The sequence below is a fragment of the Denticeps clupeoides genome, chromosome 4 (assembly GCF_900700375.1).
Source record: "Denticeps clupeoides chromosome 4, fDenClu1.1, whole genome shotgun sequence".
In the NCBI taxonomy this organism is placed as follows: domain Eukaryota; kingdom Metazoa; phylum Chordata; class Actinopteri; order Clupeiformes; family Denticipitidae; genus Denticeps; species Denticeps clupeoides.
This window is the reverse complement of record NC_041710.1, coordinates 18232949-18251190: the sequence shown is the minus strand read 5'-3', so window position 1 is coordinate 18251190 and position 18242 is coordinate 18232949. Positions and strand designations below refer to the sequence as shown.

The 18242-nt window shown below is 46.0% G+C and overlaps 4 protein-coding genes across 7 annotated transcripts; 1 reads left to right on the top strand and 3 right to left on the bottom strand.

Annotated features, from left to right (window-relative positions):
* Positions 1 to 2501: 2501 nt before the first annotated feature.
* On the bottom strand, positions 2502 to 4489 carry tmem70 (transmembrane protein 70). Its single transcript, XM_028975652.1, has 3 exons — positions 4111 to 4489; positions 3768 to 3891; positions 2502 to 3104 (listed from the first exon to the last, which is right to left on the bottom strand). Exons 1-3 carry the CDS (start codon positions 4300 to 4302, stop codon positions 2659 to 2661), a joined length of 762 nt encoding a protein of 253 aa, XP_028831485.1. The 5' UTR covers positions 4303 to 4489; the 3' UTR covers positions 2502 to 2658.
* Positions 4490 to 5425: 936 nt separating this feature from the next.
* Positions 5426 to 6800, top strand: mplkip (M-phase specific PLK1 interacting protein). Its single transcript, XM_028975656.1, is given in 3 exon segments — positions 5426 to 5827; positions 5911 to 5946; positions 5948 to 6800. Coding segments are annotated over 3 exon segments (564 nt in total). The 5' UTR covers positions 5426 to 5440; the 3' UTR covers positions 6089 to 6800.
* Positions 6801 to 7377: 577 nt separating this feature from the next.
* On the bottom strand, positions 7378 to 14029 carry LOC114787792 (ras-related protein Ral-A-like). 3 transcript variants are annotated; one of them, XM_028975653.1, is made up of 5 exons: positions 13476 to 14029; positions 9419 to 9637; positions 9093 to 9301; positions 8451 to 8625; positions 7378 to 8281 (listed from the first exon to the last, which is right to left on the bottom strand). In XM_028975653.1, exons 2-5 carry the CDS (start codon positions 9530 to 9532, stop codon positions 8159 to 8161), a joined length of 621 nt encoding a protein of 206 aa, XP_028831486.1. In that variant the 5' UTR covers positions 9533 to 9637; positions 13476 to 14029; the 3' UTR covers positions 7378 to 8158. The 3 variants fall into 3 exon arrangements, with proteins under 3 accessions (XP_028831486.1, XP_028831487.1, XP_028831488.1); XM_028975654.1 differs by having other exon boundaries at positions 13517 to 14029; XM_028975655.1 differs by lacking the exon at positions 13476 to 14029 and adding an exon at positions 12924 to 12944.
* A 904-nt stretch (positions 14030 to 14933) lies between these two features.
* c4h7orf25 (chromosome 4 C7orf25 homolog) lies at positions 14934 to 17206 on the bottom strand. Of its 2 annotated transcripts, none has more exons than XM_028975649.1 (2): positions 17122 to 17206; positions 14934 to 16651 (listed from the first exon to the last, which is right to left on the bottom strand). In XM_028975649.1, the coding sequence occupies exon 2, from the start codon at positions 16633 to 16635 to the stop codon at positions 15322 to 15324; it is 1314 nt and encodes a 437-aa protein (XP_028831482.1). In that variant the 5' UTR covers positions 16636 to 16651; positions 17122 to 17206; the 3' UTR covers positions 14934 to 15321. The 2 variants fall into 2 exon arrangements, with proteins under 2 accessions (XP_028831482.1, XP_028831484.1); XM_028975651.1 differs by having other exon boundaries at positions 17128 to 17200.
* Positions 17207 to 18242: the final 1036 nt, after the last annotated feature.

Here is an 18242-nt window from a genome sequence, read left to right as displayed (position 1 = left end):
TATAGAAAAATTGAGGCGAACACACAACACTCGTATTCAGGGGGGCTCCTGAAGAGGGAAGACACTAAACTTAGCACCAGCACAGTTTGAGACATATTTTTTTTCTGGAATGGCCAAGGTCAAATGGAGCTGGTTACGGAGCATCTGTGGCATGTGAACGGGAGACACTGACAAACCTCAAACATCTCTGACTACACACACAGTCTCGCGTTTCATGGGCGCTGCACTCGTTTTATAAGGAAAGTCGCACACTGCCGTGTAGACAGCTTATGTAATTCCGCCCATTATGGTCCTGTTCGGCCTGTCGCGTCCGCTCGTATGGGGACACGTCATTCGAAAACATATATTCTTCAAGCGGGTTTTACAAGCCCCCCCTGATGCTGATTAAACCCATCCCTGCTTTCCCCACCTCGCTCAGCTACCAAAGCTAGATTGATAGGCCTGGAGGCGGGTTCGGCCGGCACCACCTGTTCCCTCCTGTCAAGCCCAAGTGCTGTGCCGTCTCTGCAAACACTGAGACCCTGGGGTCCCTCTGCCTCACCTACACCCACGGCTGGGCTGGCTTATACTGACCAGCAATGCCAAATACATTGATTATCTTGTTACAGGGAAACCAGCAGTGGGTGGGATTTGTCAGGCAGCCAGCATGCTTTCTGGTCCTTGGTAATAGGTGGAAACAGGGTCATGGGCTGCCAAGGTTCATTGAAGCACATGGGAATGCAGGTTGATTGTGGTTGGCCGAGCAGGTAAGGAAGAGGACCTGAAAGGTTGCTGGTTTGAATCCCTAAACCGCCAAGGTGCTACTAAGGCACCACTGAGCAGAGCACCGTCACACTGCTCCCCGGGCGTCTGTCATGGCTGCCCACTGCAGCCATGGTTAAAAGCAGAGGACACATTTTGTTGTGTCACCGTGTGCTGTGCTGTGCAGCAGTGTATCACAATGATAATCATTTCACTTTCAAATAGAAGAACTGACATTGCTGAAAAACTTGGTTCAGATAGAACAGCGTCAGTACACAGCACACCACAGTTTGCTGTGCTCTATGGCTGAGTTGCTGCAGACGACACGGGAGACCCAGGCTATCACCAAAATCTCCTACAATGGGCAACAGAGCTGTTCCACAGGGAAGACATGGAATTAGAATGCACCATGGGAAGGCAATCAAGCAGAGGAACGCATGGTGTCCCCCTATACAGTTTCTGCACAATACCCCGGCCATGATGCCACAGGACTATATATACTGTAACTGATATGAAGAGAGAACAAAAGAAAAAAAAAGATTAAGATTTAAGAATTGAGAAATATAGTCAATAACACTTTTCTTAAATTGTAATTTATATTATGTATACAGTACAGGCCAAACATTTGGACACACCTTCTCATTCAATGTGTTTTCTTTATTTTCATGACCATTTACATTAGTAGATTCTCAATGAAGGCATCAAAACTATGAATGAACACATGTGGAGTTATGTGATTACTGCTTTTTCACAGACATCTGCATGCTCATTTCGTGTATTAACGGAAGCCAATACTTTATCTGAAGTCCTATGAATTCAGTGTGCACATGGAGAGCTGACTTTTTCGTGCTCTGTTTAAACCAAGGTAATCGGATAGTGGGCGAGTTCAGCAGCAGCTGAGGAGATGCTGCTCCACCAGTCAAAATGTTTCATTCCCAACGGAGTTCGCGTCAGTAACTAGGCATACAGCAAACCCTAGTGGCGACTGTTGAAAACTTCATACGTGTTGGTCCTGGAAGTGATGCATGCTTACGACCCTTTTTTTCTCCAACATTCCTCTCATACATGGACTGGATGCTGGAAGTTCAAGGGTTGTGCGATTAAGGTTGCCAAGGTTCATTGAAGCACATGGGAATGCAGGCTGATTGTGGTTGGCCGAGCAGGTAAGGAAGAGGACCTGAAATGTTGCCGGTTTGAATCCCTGAACCGCCAAGGTGCTCTGGGAACTCCTTCAAGACTGTTGGAAAACCATTTCAGGTGACGACCTGTGTGTGTGCAAAGCAGTAATCAGAGCAAAGGGTGGATATTTGGAAGAAACTAGATACATAACATGTAATTATGGTCATCAAACATTTCACCTTTTTCTTGTTAAGTACATAACTCCACATGTGTTCATTCATAGTTTCGATGCCTTCAGTGAGAATCTAACAATGTAAATGGTCATGAAAATAAAGAAAACACATTGAATGAGAAGGTGTGTCCAAACTTTTGGCCTGCACTGTACCTTCAGAAGCCTGGAGAAGTTGTGATGCTATGGCTAATGTACCGTACGTGTATACACGGAGAACACGGGCTGCCAAGGTTCATTGAAGCACATGGGAATGCAGGCTGACTGTTACCGAGCAGGTAAGGAAGAGGACCTGAAAGGTTGCCGGATAACATGGAAGCATGGATAAGGGCGTCTGCCGAATGGAATTGTAAATGTAAATGAACAAATGAACTGTAACAAAAGTGAGAAATAAAGACAATAACACTTTTAGTTGTTTAATTTACTTTTATATTATTTATATATTCTAGACACATTACTGTCACGTTTTCACGTCATCACAGGTATAAAAGAAGCTATCTTGGATTCAGACCAAGTCTCTGACTGAATTGTGATCTGAAACCTAGTTGTTTGCATAAGATGGAAACCAACTAGCTTTTATCTGGTTTGTTTAATTCATCAATATCAAAAGAAAACGGTCTGTCATAGCCCATTAAGTGGTTGTAGTCATGAGGGAGAGGGAAAAGCATGGGATTGACCAGCATGGAGCGATTCTTCGCATAAAAACTGGTGAACATCCTGCTGACATCGGGAATCGTGACATCGCTCTGATGGAACACAGTCTTTCTCTCCAGCAGGAGGGGACTGTAAGTAACGGCCGTGTACGTGTCCTTCTCCTCCTTGTGATAAAGACGCACCACATAACCTTTGGTGATGAAGTGTAGGAGCACTGGAGTGAGAAACGTGAAAAAGCCAATTACGCCACAAAAGGCCACCTGCAGGGCAAAACTCTGGACGCCGAGGCCGGTCTTCATCAGGACGTAGGGCATGACGCAGACACTGAACATGCTGGTGGAGTACGAGAAAAACTTCACACCTGCAAAACAGAGCAGATCGGTCAAGCTTGTTGTGTCACATATGAAACGACTGGGGCAGAGATTTTTGAGGTATTCCAAGAAGTAAGGCATGTGGGGAGTTGGGAATGCTACATCCACTAGTTTGACTAGAAGAATTCTCCAAATACAGAGTTGATTATCTGTCTGCATGAAAAAAAAAAAGTCCCTGGCAGATAGACGCAGGAAACAAGGTATGTTAGATGTGAAGCGATTGTCATTGTGAAACACTGCAGCACAGCACACGTTGACACAACGAAATGTGTCCTCTGCTTTTAACCATCACCCTTAGTGAGCAGTGGGCAGCCATGACAGACGCCCGGGGAGCAGTGTGTGGGGACGGTGCTTTGTTCAGTGGCACCTTGGCGGTTCGGGATTCGAGCGGACAACCTCCGATTACGAGGCCGCTTCCTTACCCGCTAAGCCACCACTGCCCCAGATGTGGACAACATAGGGAGGGACGAGACAGGACCTTGTGCTACCATATGTGGTGTATTGACAGGTTCAGATATATACATGAATTCTTCTGCAATTCATTACATAACAAAAAATTAATTATGCAGCGCATTTATGCAGCATCTCTATTTAAAATGTACATTTTATTAAAAATGTTATGGTGAAACCACATTACAAAGACAGCACCATACCAAGCACAGCTTTGCCAAGATTCCCTGTGTAGATGAGTTTTCCATCTTCAGAATGGCTTCCAGACGAGGATGCGACCAGTCTCGCTAGCTGTGTTGGTGGAATCCGCTGGCAAACCGCGCCAAGCTGTACCACAATCAGATTAAAAACCATAATGAGACTTCATTTCAGTTAGTTTACTACAACAACGTGCTTCAACTGGTCCGTTTCCTGCATGATGAGCCTATTTGAGACTGATCTATAGGCAATCGATCACGACTGCCAATCATCCAGTAGACAAAAGAAGTCGTAGCTCACGCAAAGCCCCGATTTTTTTTACAGGAAAGTCTCACGTGGGAAGTTCACCTTTTCCCCACAGACCAATCGGATCCCTCTTCTCGCAGCCTGGAGAAGAGCTGGGCGGGTGCGGGGCATGGCGCTCAGCGGCCGGGATGGTGAGGTCTGAAGGTGAACGGGCGACCTGAGGGCAGCGCGGCTCCAGGAACGCGCGGTCAGCGGGTCCACGTGGAGAACGCGGGACAGAGACACACGAAACATTCTCGCGGTCTCCCACTCCTCCAATAAAACTACAAGACCGTAAGGCGGCGCGGCGAAGTATTTCGCATCTTATTCTGCTACTGTCACTTCTAGCGCAACAGGAGCAGAAGAGCGCCCACATCGCCACCTGTCGGCACGGAGGACAGACATTCATAGAACCATAATAGAACCGTAAGTGAAGTGAATGTCAAATGTGATACACAGCAGCACAGCACACGGTGCACACAGTGAAATTTGTCTGCATTCACCCTTGGTGAGCAGTGGGCAGCCATGACAGGCCCGGGGAGCAGTGTGTGGGGACGGTGCTTTGCTCAGTGGAACCGGCAACCTTCTGATTACGGGGCCGCCACCACTGCCCCATAATTACAGTGTGACTGTAACCCTGGTGGTGTAGTGTGACTGGTATATGTTGTGAGTGCATGGTAGAATTCTACGTAGTTGTCTTTAAGGCTTTATGACACTGTCGTAAACGCGGCGGCAGCTAAGGCTAAGCCATGCTGCTCTCCATCTCCAGTATTTCAACTAAGTTCTTTTCCTGTTTCGGGATCCTGTGATCTGCACCGCTTGGGGAAGGACTGCAAGGAGAGTGGCGGTTCCCGGGAACCTGCAGGACCATCCAGGCAACAGCACTCCGTAGCGCTAGTTTTTCTTTAAGGATCTCGCGGATCCAGGGAAGGAATTTTGAAGTTATAAAGGGACAAATACTGTTCGGTTTGTGTGTGTTTTTTTTTTTTTTAATTGACCACTACTGTTCTATGTTAAGGGTGTTTTCTGTACATATGTTGCGTTTTCATTGTGATCGGTTTGTTAACGTGACCAAGTGGCCTGTGCTTCAGTCCAACAATAAATGTTAAATGTGATTATTGGACCGATGTACCTTTACCAAACCCTGCAGCTACTCCTGTCATTGGGGTTACATAACGACGGCATAACATCATTTTCAATTTCGTTGCTAAATAAAATTTGCCCACTGGCTTGCTTCAAATATAAAATCCGCATTATCATTACAAAAGCTCACCAGTCGTTCCTATTTATTTCGATTTGTACTGTTCTGCCGGGTTACCATGGGAACAAATAAGACAGGTTCCACCCCAAACCAGAAGGTGGCGCTCGTCCTGAAAACTCCTCCAGGTCGCGCATGCGCAGCCAGAACCGCCGGCCTCCGCTCGGCGCTCCGGTTCGCAGGATGTCTGGCGCGCCGAGACCCAACTTTCGGCATCCTTCACGGTTCGCAGACACGGCAGCGGGACCGGGGGGGTTCCGTCCCGGTCCCAGGGGGATGCGTCTCTCCCCGGCTTGGTCTCCGCCCCCGGGGCCGCGATTCGGGCCTTCGCCCCCGGCGCCGAGGTTCGGACCCTACTGCGATTCCCCGGACTCCCCAACAAGAGGCCACGGCGGTAATAACGGCAGTTATAACCGGGGCGGAGGCGGCGGCGGCCCGCAGGCTCACCACGCCCCGCACGAAGGGCCTTTCCGACGCTCGCCGCACCAGCATCACACTCCCACGCAGCACCGAGGGTTCAAGGTATGAACGTCGCCCCGTTCCCTCCCTCTCGTCGTCATGTCCAGGCCGCCTTTCCTCATGTGCCCCGTTTCCACCCCCCGAAGGCCTCCCCTCGGACCTCCACTCCCTTCGGGCCCGCCGCGTGGCCGGGAGAGTGCGGCGCACGGCGTGGAGAAGTATTACAAGCCGTCGATGCTCCAGGACCCCTGGGCCCACCTGCAACCCGTGTCCGTCTCGGAACGGCCCGCCAGCACCGGCGCGAAAGGCCGATACTACAGCTAGACCCGCGGGGATCGGCTCCTCTTGCGCTGACTGACACGTCTTTGGAAAGATTCTGACGTCTCAAAATAATAAGAGACGCCAGAAAAGGGAACGATGTGACTTTTATTATTATGTTTTACGTTATAAATACAGTTTTTTTCGTGATGTTTCCTTGTCTGCAGTGACCCGACCGTTTGTTTTAAATCAGTTTAATGTACGTAGATGCGTGACGTCACCTCAGGCGTTTCTTTCTTTTTTTTTTTTTTTTTCTCGCCACAGGCCCGAGTTTTTTTTTTTTATTATTGACACCAGCTTGTAAATATATTTTTGCAGTAAATTACAAGTAACGGTGTGTTGTGGTCCGACTGTTTAATTCGCCCTATGCTACGGTGCTCAATTCATTGAGGGTTTCAGTAGTGCTACTGACAAACTTTTAAAATGTGTGTTTTCTTTTCTTGTATAATTTTAAGTGGGTTGCGAGGAAGTTAAGTGATGTAGGATGATGGACAGCATACTGCTCCAGAAGGTCATGCTGATACAAATGAGAGTGGTAAAATGTCACTTTTTAGTCCATGACAATGCAATCACTGATCTGATTTCATGACCGGTTTCTACTCAAGCACACTTCCGTTTGTAAATTGCAGTTTCACAATTCTGCTGTAAAAGAGTGTCACCCAAGTGTTTTTTTTTTAATGGTAAAACTCTGTAAATAAAAAAAGCATTTTACTTAAAACTTTTTATTTAACTTTTTTTTTTTTGGGGGAGGGGGGGGATTCAGTAAGCAGTCAAAATGTCCACCAGGAGCATCAGCTGTGTTGACAAAAGCAGCGTCATTGCCCAACCGTGTCAAGTCACAGTGGTGGCTTTGTGTTGTGTTACAACCCTGCAGTGTAATTTTGGAGAGAAACTAAAAAAAGTGCTTAAATTAGTAAATACAAACACAGTTGTTCTGGACACGTTCTGAAGAAATGTCTATGGATAACAAATAATTACAATCAATGGATTTCAGTAAGTCCATGAAAAGACGGCACAGGGAAAATATTCATGATCATCCTGACTTGCGTGTCATACAAACCTTAACTAAGAAAGCATTTAAATGGTGAGCTGTTGCAGTTCAGTTTGTAACAAATTCATTAAACTGCTCACGAGTACTGAGGACAGAAACATTAGGCTTAGCTTTTATATCATAAGCCTTCAGTTCCAAGTATTGACTATAAATGGAGACTTCTGCGATTTAATTTTAATTTTCATTTACAATCAGCCATAATTAACAAAATATTTCACTTTACACAAGGAATTTGGCCTGTTTGATGGTATGTTCTCATTTAAGACTTTTTTTTTTTTTTTTTTTTTGCTTACAGTATTCTAATTATTTGAGCTAGATGTATGTATGTATCATCCCCCATCAAAAATTAGTGACTGTCTATAGGTATCAAAATATGTTCTATATGTTACATTCTGAGGTTACTAAAGACAAATATTAATTTCTATAAAATTCGGCTGTGCTTCATAATGCCATCTATGCAAAGGTGAGATGTGGGCTGCATAGAACAAGGGTTTTGACGTAAAGTCTAAACATTAAGGCAAAACATACAAAGGGGTTAATATTGACACCATAATCGCCCCCGAACCCACATAGCAGCCTCATCATTTATACCAAATAAATAAAATATATATTGCATAATCACAATGCCGGAGTAAGCTGAAGTGTTTGATTCAGCAAGGTGGTTAATATATTCCCTCTGTCAGGAAGTTTTATAGTTTAGGCTTCATTACCAGTGACTATGGCCATGGAGACGAACAAATACAGTTCTTAATTAAAAACATGGTCTTGGAGATTCTGCCATGCTTGTTTCCTCAAACAAACAAGAACTTATCAGTATGCCACATGTTGGTTCCTTCCTATAACTAATCTCCTCGTGTTCTTCAAGACATGAGGACAATTTGTAGTTACGGTCCAGCCCTCGATTACCTGAAAAATCTTGGTGTTCTTGTCCTTTTTGGAAGGAGTATAGATGAAGACACATGGACCCATTATGAAGCTGGGCAGATTTTGGCTGGAGGAGCTCAGTTCCGCTGGTGCACCAGTCATTACAGAATGCAGCATCTTTCTCGGATTCGCTTTGCCAAACTTTTCCTCTTCTTTTTGCCATTTTTTTCTTTGCCGTCTTCCATTTTTCTTGCCCGTATCTCCCTCATCAAATCGAAAAACACCTAGAATGTTAAAATGAAACGTTTCACACTTAAGTGAACTTCTTTGCAGATCTATTATGCAAAAATGTATTATGTTTATTATAAAATGACAAGCTTGTATACTGTGATTGGGGGACAAGAGGCCATGCATGACTTTAATAAGCAGTCTGTCATATATATTGTTATATACCTTGTCCACGTTGGCACGGGTCTTGGCAGATGTCTCAACGTAGTTGACTCCCCACTGCTCTGCACGCACCTTAGAATCTTCAGTTGCTACTTGCCGACGGTCCTCTAAATCTGATTTATTCCCCACAAGGAGGAAAGGCACGTTCTCATCTTCTTTGACCCGTAAAATCTGTTCTCTGCAGAAAGACAGCGGGCAAAAGGTTCACAAATTAAATATGAGAATTCATAAAATCAGTGTCAAAATGTAGGACTGGGATCTAAACTGTTGTGTGTGTCTGTAGTAAAGGGGAGCAAGCAGTCCCCCAGAATATAAAAAAATGTGACTCCAAAGAGCCACACTTGTGGTGTGGCACAGATTCTTTGGTGCCATGATCAAACTGCATTGTGCAACCCTGGAGCCCAGAGCTGAGATGGCTGTTTGCTCTCTTCACTACACCATCTCTAACTAGTCAGGTCATTTGCACTGTGGGATCTTGAAATTGAAGATAAGTAAACCCACATTTCTGTATGTGTGTGTGTGTGTGTGTGTGTGTGTGAGAAGGCTGACTTCCTGTAAATAATGACATGTGCTTCCAGACTCAGGTAGTGAAGACCATGGCAAGGACGTTGCCATCATTCATACAAAGGCTGCATGTGTTAATACCTGAAGTCTGCCGTTGCAGCGAAGGACTCCAGCTCTGTGATGGAGAAGACACAGAGAAAACCTTCTCCACTGCGAAAATAGTTGTCTCTGATTGCTGCATAATCCTCTTGTCCAGCTGTGTCCAGTATGTCAATTTGGACCTCCTCACCATCCAGAACTACTTTTTTCCTGTAGCTATCTGCTTTTGTTGGCTCATAGTCCTCTACAAACTGGAGGACATAAACACAACATTATGTGGACCACTAAATTCTGCTTCAAATTAGAAATATATAGCAATAAGTCAGAAGAGGCCCAAATTAGCCAAGTGCATGACTCAGCAGTCTCACCTCATCATACATAAACTGTAGTGTGAGGGCGGATTTCCCCACTCCGCCACTCCCCACCATGATGACTTTGTGCAGGGCCAGAGAGTTCTGGCCCTTTGACTTGTTGGCTGCCATGTCTGTCCACAAAGGCAGCGAGACCGAGGTGGAAGCAGCAACAGGGGGACTAAATGAAAGCGGCAGGCGTACACGACGTGCAATATCCCTGCTGCCTTAGCTTTTCTGTAAAGACAGAAGAGAGACAATCGTTGACAAAAAGGATCGACAATGAGCGACTTTCCAAATACACTGCCACAAATGTGCTGCAACTGGTGGTTCAATTATTTTGTCCGTAGGATGAAAATAGTGGGTACGTAGTGTTTGCAAATGTGAGATGCACAAAGTGCTGAAAAATGTCTACATGTTTGGTTTGGTGGTGGATGTTGTCCAGAGACAACTATGCCTCGAAGGAGTTAAGTTTGTTCTCATCAAGATACAGATAACAAACCAGCAGTCCGTGCTTGATGTTATATTAGTGCTGTGTCTATTACAGTAACCAATATTCACTGCTCAGAAAAATAAAGGGAACACAATGCAACTCCAAGTCAATCATACGTCTGGGAAATTAAACTGTCCACGTTGGAAGCGACACTAATTGACGATCAATTTCACATGCTATTTTGCAAATAGAATAGACAACAAATAGAAATTATACGCAAATAGCAAGACATCCCCAATAAATGCGCAGTTCTGCAGGTGGTGACCACAGACCACTTCTCAGTTCCTATACTTTCTAGCTCATGTTTTGGCCACTTTTGAATGCTGGCGGTGCTTTCACTCTAGTGGTAGCATGAGACGGGGTCTACAACCCACACAAGTGGCTCAGGTAGTGCAGCTCATACAAGATGGCACATCAATTCGAGCTGTAGAAGGAGGGTTTACTGTGTCTGTCAGCGTAGTGGTCAGAGACAGGAGACAGGCCAGTACATCAAGAGATGTGGAGGAGGCCAACAACCCAGCAGCAGGACCGTTACATCCGCCTTTGTGCAAGGGAGAACAGCAGGAGCACTGCCAGAGCCCTGCAAAATGACCTCCAGCAGACCACAAATATGTCAGAATCAGACACCATGATGGGGGTATGAGGGCTCGGTGTCCACAGGTGGCGGTTGTGCTTACAGCCCAACACCAAGCAGCACGTTTGGCATTCGCCAGAGAACACCTAGATGGGCAAATTTGCCACTTGCGCCCTGTACTCTTCACAGATGAAAGCAGGTCACACTGAGCACATGTGACAGATGTGACAGAGTCTGGAGAACGTTCTGCTGCCTGAAAGCATGACCAGTTTGGCAGTGGGTCAATAATGGTGGGGGGGTGGAATTTCTTTTGGGGGGCCACACAGCCCTCCATGTCCCCGCCAGAGGTAGCCTGACTGCCATTAGTTACCGAGATGAGATCCTCAGACCCCTGGTGAGACCATATGCTGGTGCGGTTGTCCCTGAGTTCCTCCTAATGCAAGACAATGCTAGACCTCACGTGGCTGGACTATCCGCCACTTCATCCGGAGCATGCCCAGGCGTGGTAGGGAGGTCATACAGGTCAGGCCTCATAGGAGGCCACATACACTACTGAGCGTCATTTTGACTTGTTTTAAGGACATTACAAAGTATTTAATAATCAGATCTAGGATGTCTTATTTTTGTGTTCCCTTTATTTTTTTAGCTGTGTAGTTTCCCAAAGCCTGATTATTAACCTTGAGGGTTTTTGTTTTACCTAGTGTACGTACATTTGACATTTACAGCATTTGGCAGATAGTCTTGTCGGGGGTGGGGCATGTAGAACAACAACAAGTTGTTCTACACACTCTCAACACTGTTGACAATGACAACAGGCATCACAAGAAAGACACACGTCACTCATCTCCATGTCCAACAAACTCCTTTTTTATCTGACATGTGAAGCTTATTTGATTCTCTTTGAGGGGGAGAAACAGAACTCAACAAAGAAGGTCTTTTATAAAGCTGAATGAGACCACTCACTCAGTCAGGTCCCTCGCTGTGCTACTGTGGCCTCGCAGGCAGAATTCTAACGCGATCTGGACACGGACACAAGCACTAGCTGACTAGAAGATCCAAGGTTTCCAGATGCCAACAAAAATGAATACTGTGGCAAACAGGAAGCTGTAAACAACCAAACAACTGCTCCTCCGGGAGGGGAAGGAGCGGCGTTATCATATGGGGAAATGAGGGTGCCATCTCACGGTGAGTAACTGGAGCCATCTGCAAACAGGGCGTGGCACAGGGAGCACACGCACCACCCCCTCGCCCACAGTGTTCAATGTCCTTCACAGAACGCAACAGACTATTTTTAAACAAAATGTCATTAAATAATGCATCATGCTGGTGACATGACGTGTGGTACCGGGCACCACATCTGGGCGGGGATGGATTCATTCCAGGTTTCCTGGACTCCATGGCTTAGTTTAACATGAACTGTGGGAATCCCCAGACTGAACGCTAACAGAGTGGATGTTAAATGGGCCTGGGCCTCGCCCACCTCCCTCCCACGCCCAGATTATCTCAATGTTTCCTGTGCTCTGTATCCGCAGGGATTTTCCTGCACACACAGTTGCTAAGATACAGCTGCTGTTTTATTGCAACGACCTCCACCCCTTGCTGCTCCAACAGCAAGTGAGTCTTGCGTAGACATCTCAGATTGCAGAATAGACTCGAGCATGTGAAAACTACTATGGTGGGGACAGCTCTTGCAGACTTAAATCCCAGATGTCTCATTGTTTTCTTTTTTCTGTAGTATTTGTGTGTGTGTGTGTGTGTGTGTGTGTGTTAGGGTTAGGGCATGCACCGTGGACAAACATCCCGTTACAAAATGTCCCATATTCCCCACGGTCAGACTAACCCCCTTCTTAGGCCAACAATACCGGACCTGCCCGTGGACATATCTTTTGTTCCAGCCAATTCAGAGCTAGTGCAAAGTATACATGCAATGTTGATTTCATTGTGTACATTTATTATTAGTCAAGTCAATGGGTAATTAATCTCAGTGGAAACTTTCAACAACCCTTTCCCCTCATTGCACATGTATAAAAAAAATCCAGCTGTCTTACAGGGACACTCACAGAGCATGATGCAGTATGGATTTAATTGAATTCAGAGCCCATCAGTTGTGACAGTCACCTTACAACATTCACTTTGTCAAGCAATATAGCTCACGGCCACCCACAACAGAACATGGGTGACTTATGGCCACATAACTAATATATGCAGCTATACCCTCAACAAAGGACACACTCTCCCTTCACACGGTCAATCATTAAACGGATAAACCGCACCAATCACCGATTGCGCAAGACCAAACGGGAAGGCACGCCAGGAGTATTTTTTGGGTGTCCAGGGTTTTTCCTCCCCTGCATGCAGCTGCTTCCCTCAGCAGTTCCCTTTTCGAGATGGGGGGGAAAAAAAGAACAGCTGTGGTCAGATACTGTAGCTTTCCTGACTGTCGGAAAAATACGAACCTGAATTAGGATCAGAGATGTTCTAGAGATGGTTCGAAATCAACTGGCCACAAGATTTAAAGCACACAGAACTAGTCGGTTTCATTGGTTGAGAATCACACATTAATGCTAATGTGCCGTCATTTGAATAAACAAAAAGCTAAATTTGTAAATTCAAATAATGCTGGGGAAAAAGATGGAAAGAACAGGGGTAACTCCTGAAGTTATATTGCATTCATTACGAATCGCAGAGGGATTCTAGTGGTCAAACTCTGACCAGGTGTGGCCGCCATATTCGGAGGTCCAGTTGCGTCGCGCCAAACAAGCAAGCGAACCCCCGCCGCGCCCCTCAACAAGACGACAGCCGGCGCCACAGAGGAGAAGTAACTCGTGAAGTTACTCCAACTCCCACAACTGGTGACCGCAAACCGACACCTCGCACTCGAAGCGCCTCCTGGCCTCTCCACAACGCGCGGGTCCGGGCGTCATTACCACCCGAAGACGCGCGGCCGGCCAACGCGACTGGGTCCAGCTTGTTAGCTGCTGTGCTAATAGTAAACTTTTGGTCAGTACCGTGTCGCGAATGTTAATCCTGTCCGCCGGTCGACACCCACCGGGCTGAATGGAACCGGTTGCCTCCCAGCTCCCCGTCGGTCACCGCATGTGGAGCCGGTCGGAGAGGCGGGGACCGCGGTGAACGGAGAGATCCTGAGCGGAACCAGGGCGCCGCGTTGCGTGGGCTAACATGCGGAGTGGACTACGTTACGTTGACTACGTACCTATCGGTAATATTTGCCAAGTTATGGCGGTAACGCTGCTTTACAAAATAATAATAATAATAATAATAATAATAATACTGCGGGGACCAGTATTTAAAAAAAAAAGAAGCGGACTAGCCGGAGGATGCGCAGACGGAGTCGCTGTCGCCTCCTGCTCCTGTCGCCGGCCGGTAAATCCGCGATAAACCTTCTGGCTGGAAAGCGGGCGGGAATATGGCGAGAGGGCGTGGGCTCGACCCGAGCCTCGTCACAGATCCGCCGGTCCCCGCCGCTAATTCATTATACAGCACGAGCATCATCGCTGTGAAGCAGCAAACCAAAGACAAATAAAATGTACAACAACCGAGATATGGGCATTCGCCATGGCGTAAAAGAGCGTCTCGCCGTGGGAGAAATACGGGTTCCTGGAGATATTTAGAATTGGACGGAGATACGCTTGCCCGGCCGGCGTGACGTCATCGTGGCGTTCTGTACTGTAAACACACAGCGACTCATTCAGACGTGGTAACTCGGGGCGACACGTGATTCATCCAGTCACCATCGAAACCTTTTTTTTGTATGTGTGTGGTTTGCCAGCACTAATGCGTTGTGCTGAACAGTCCATTTACTTTTCTTCCTTTTAAAAACACGTGATTGTTGTTGACGCCAAACAACTTAAAACAGCTAAACGTGGAAGGATCCAAGATTCCAAGTGTGTGTGTGTCGGGTGTTAAACTAAAAACCGTACAACTCTTCTTATTTAACTAAGTGTACTGGAGATCGGCGTTCTTTTCCTTTTAAATACCCGTGCGACCTGTCACTTTAATACTGTACAAGATGGTAATGGTCGCTTGTTAGCGAATAACGGAGCTGCGGCGCCATCTAGTGGTTGATAATATCACAACGCAACAATATAGCGAGTGCAGTTAAATATTTATTGATTGATTAAACTGAAATTAATCTGATAATTTCAGATCTTATATTTGGGTACATCTATAAGGTAGGCACATCTCTTGAGAATATCTCAGCAAAAACAAAACCATTCAAAGAACCACATTTGTGGCTATAACCAAGGTGTTTGCTAAATTTCATCCCAGTTCAATAATCTTGTTCTGTATGAATAATAATAGTGAACGTAGCCTAGTAAATGCAAAACTGACTTGTATGGGCTGACTAACTGGCCTAAAATTTCATGATCACTAGGAGGCCTAAATAATAAAAAACTATTTTTTTTGCAACTAACTGTAAACAAACTCAATGCAACAACCCCAACAGATGTGCATTCTGTAATTTAAACAAAACAAAAACATGATTTTAGTACACTAAAATGCATGAGAAAATGTGCATACAGAGTGTTCATGACACCATGGTCATTTTGAATTGTGTCTGAAAGTATTTTCTAAGCAAATTCTCAATTTAAATTATGCATTATAATTACAAATTTCATACTATATATAAATTGTAACTTGATCAAACTACTTGTGTTCTCACTAATATCAGTCCACCACATCTATCTGAACAACAGTGACCAAATGCAACATAATGAACATTCACTGTCATGTTTGGAATCACTCTGCCTATAAAAGTGTAAGAAATTATCTGTTTGTCAAAAAAAAAAAAAATGCACAAATGCCTTTCTGCTGCTCTAATTCTGACATCCCTCAAATGGGCATCGCTCTCCACTCTTTCCCCTCAGTGAGAGCCCGGGGTTGATGGATGAATACGCTGTAGCGCATGCCCTGATTGGCAGCAGCCCTCACAAAGCCACTGTTAGCAGTCATAGTGACAGCACGTAGTGTGTCCCCAGTTCCAAAGATCATGAGTGACCTGCGGTTCACCTTGGAGCTCATGACCAGTCGCTGGGTGCGCTCCGAGGGCTGGTCTGGCACTACTTTCACACGAGCCAAGAGCTCCTTGGCCCGAGCCTTTTCTCCTGGACCACCCAGTGTATTCAAAATGACTTGGAAGTCTTCTACAGCTGAGTGGCATGCAAAGAGCTCCTTGTCCTGCATAAATTCATCAAGCTTGGGGAGAACTTTCTCTTGCCTCTCCTGGGCTGCCTGTTCAGTCAGCACCGCCTCCTTAAAGGTGAAGTGGCAGTTGCCATGGCTTAATGATGACACATAAGTGATGAGTGTGGTAATGTCAAGGTTGACCCTGTTGCATACATCTACCTTCACTTGGGTTGGGAAGGCCAAGCTGGCTACAATGTTGTCCCTGTCTACACAAGTATGTAAAAGTCCCCCACCATCATCATCATCATCTGCTTCTTCCAGAGCCCCATTCACATGTTCTTCCTCTTCTTCGTTGCAGCTGCTGTCACCATCATCATCTTCATCGTCATCTTCCTCCTCCTCTCTCGCTCCGTCTTGTGGCCCCGGCACAGAGTTCACAGCCACAATGTCCCCCCTCACAGAAATGCCCATTTCCCTGAGGCGGTCAGCCATGGGGCTGGAGACACCATTGTAGAAGGCAAAGATGATATGGGGGTTGCTGTACTGCACAGGCTGTTGGACACTGGCTTCCAGGAAATCTTCCGCTTGCCGCACAACACTTTTGTCACCATACTGGCCACGGCCCTGCCAGATATTGTGCAGGGCCTCTGCTTTTCTCCCGATGGCTTTGACCCAGGTGTGGCCACCATTTGCCACCACATCAACCACCAGGGTCTGCTTGCCGCCATCGTGGCCCTCGTAAGCAAACACGTGCAGAACACTCACCACCCCTTCCAAGCTCTCGGCAGACTCAACAATGGCCTTCAGGTGGGTCAGGTTTGTGCTCTGCAGATGGGACTCTTTGATCACAATCTTTCCTGCTTCCACCTTCTGCAGGAACTTGAGCTCGGCACGCAGCTTGCTGCACAACTTAGCCCTGCCCTCCACATCTCTGGCTTGCTGGCTGCACAGCTGATCTACACGCTCCAGCAGCTCTTTGGCAACCCGGATGCGATCCTGCAGCATAGACTGGCTGGCCATTGCTGTTGCATCATTCCTACAAGGGAGACAGAGGACAACCACGCACGATGTCAAAAGCACACCTGATTTCATGTTTGGTCCTTATTATTCTCAATTATTTTACTTCCACATAGTTTAACCGCCACATTACACCACATATGGCATGTAACACATGGCATAATTCATTTGGAATAAACGAGCCGGGCCAATAAGGTGAAATGTTTACATGACAATTAATAAATGACACCAAATGAAACTAAACATGTACATAACTACAATGGCAGACCAAAACTTTTTGAACCGAATAGAAGAACGAGTAGGCAGGTGGATAATTGTGCCTGCACGCCCTGCCTCGCAAACGTGTCGCTGCAAGCTAAACAAGACGAGACCTCATTTCCAGCCGTCACGAAACGCTCCAGAGCAGATAAATACGAACACGCTGCATGCAATATTTTGGGTCGACGTGAGAGAACGCGAACACAAGGCGGGTGACGTCTCAACACTTACACACACCATCGGCAAATGGAACAGAAAAAATAAAATCCGTGCCGACTCGCTGGACGCAGCTTCCACTTCTACGGTTTCCACGAGGAGGCGTCCCGGTAGAGGCTGCTGGTTCAGCGCCATCTATCGCGGAGGAGGGTCAAGGTTTAGGCCTGCTCCACTCGAGACGGACACACGCGTTGCTTCAGGAGCACTTTCTCTTTGTCCCACTTTGTGGTAGTCGTAATCTACTACTATTATTATTATTATTATTATTATTAACATTTTCTCTGTAGTACCTCTATGGCCCTCATGCTGACAGGTCTCCGTTTCGTCTGTCTGGTGGAGCACCGATCTGCCCAATTCACGCTGGACTGCGTTCTCCACGCCCTGCTCTAAACCCAGTCGCTCGTTTTACACCTATCATGTAACGATGATCACTGCACTATCTCTCCTTTATGTGTTAAAAATGCCCTATTCCCATTCATGTTTTGTCTGACTGTGATATTGAGCTGTATGTGTGTGCAATTTGGTCCAGGATTCATTAAAGTAGGCTTCGTTTATTCGCCTGCGCTTGCTGTTTACATTTCTTTAAAAACGTCACTGTTTGGCCTAGCGGGTAAGGAAATGGACTCGTAATCAGATGGTGTCCGGTTCGACTGAGGTGCCACTGAGCAAAATAATGTCTCCACAAAACACTGCTCACCGGGCGCCATCAAAGCGTACCATCTTGGCCTGGTGCAGTGGGCAGTCAAATCGGAGGTGTTGCGTGTGAGTGTGTGAAGACAGTCAGTAATTCCATGAGACACATGCAATACTGTAGCAATTGTCAAAATTATAGCACATTTAAATGAAACATTAAATAATCATTTCTAAATACAATGCACATTACTTTCAGATTTTTCATAATATTCACATCGTTCCTTAAATCTTACAGTAATTTGTAATCTCTGTTTTAGTTTCTTAAGCAGTTTATATCCTCCATAATGTAACATTCAGTGGCCAATAGATTAGGATGAAAAATATTTAAATGCTGATCCAACATTGTCCTGCATTCAGTGAACGCACACCATGTGAACAAACATGTTTTGTAATCTCCCTTGTGTTTTTACTTTCGGTAGATATTGTTTCTGTATTTTTCCACC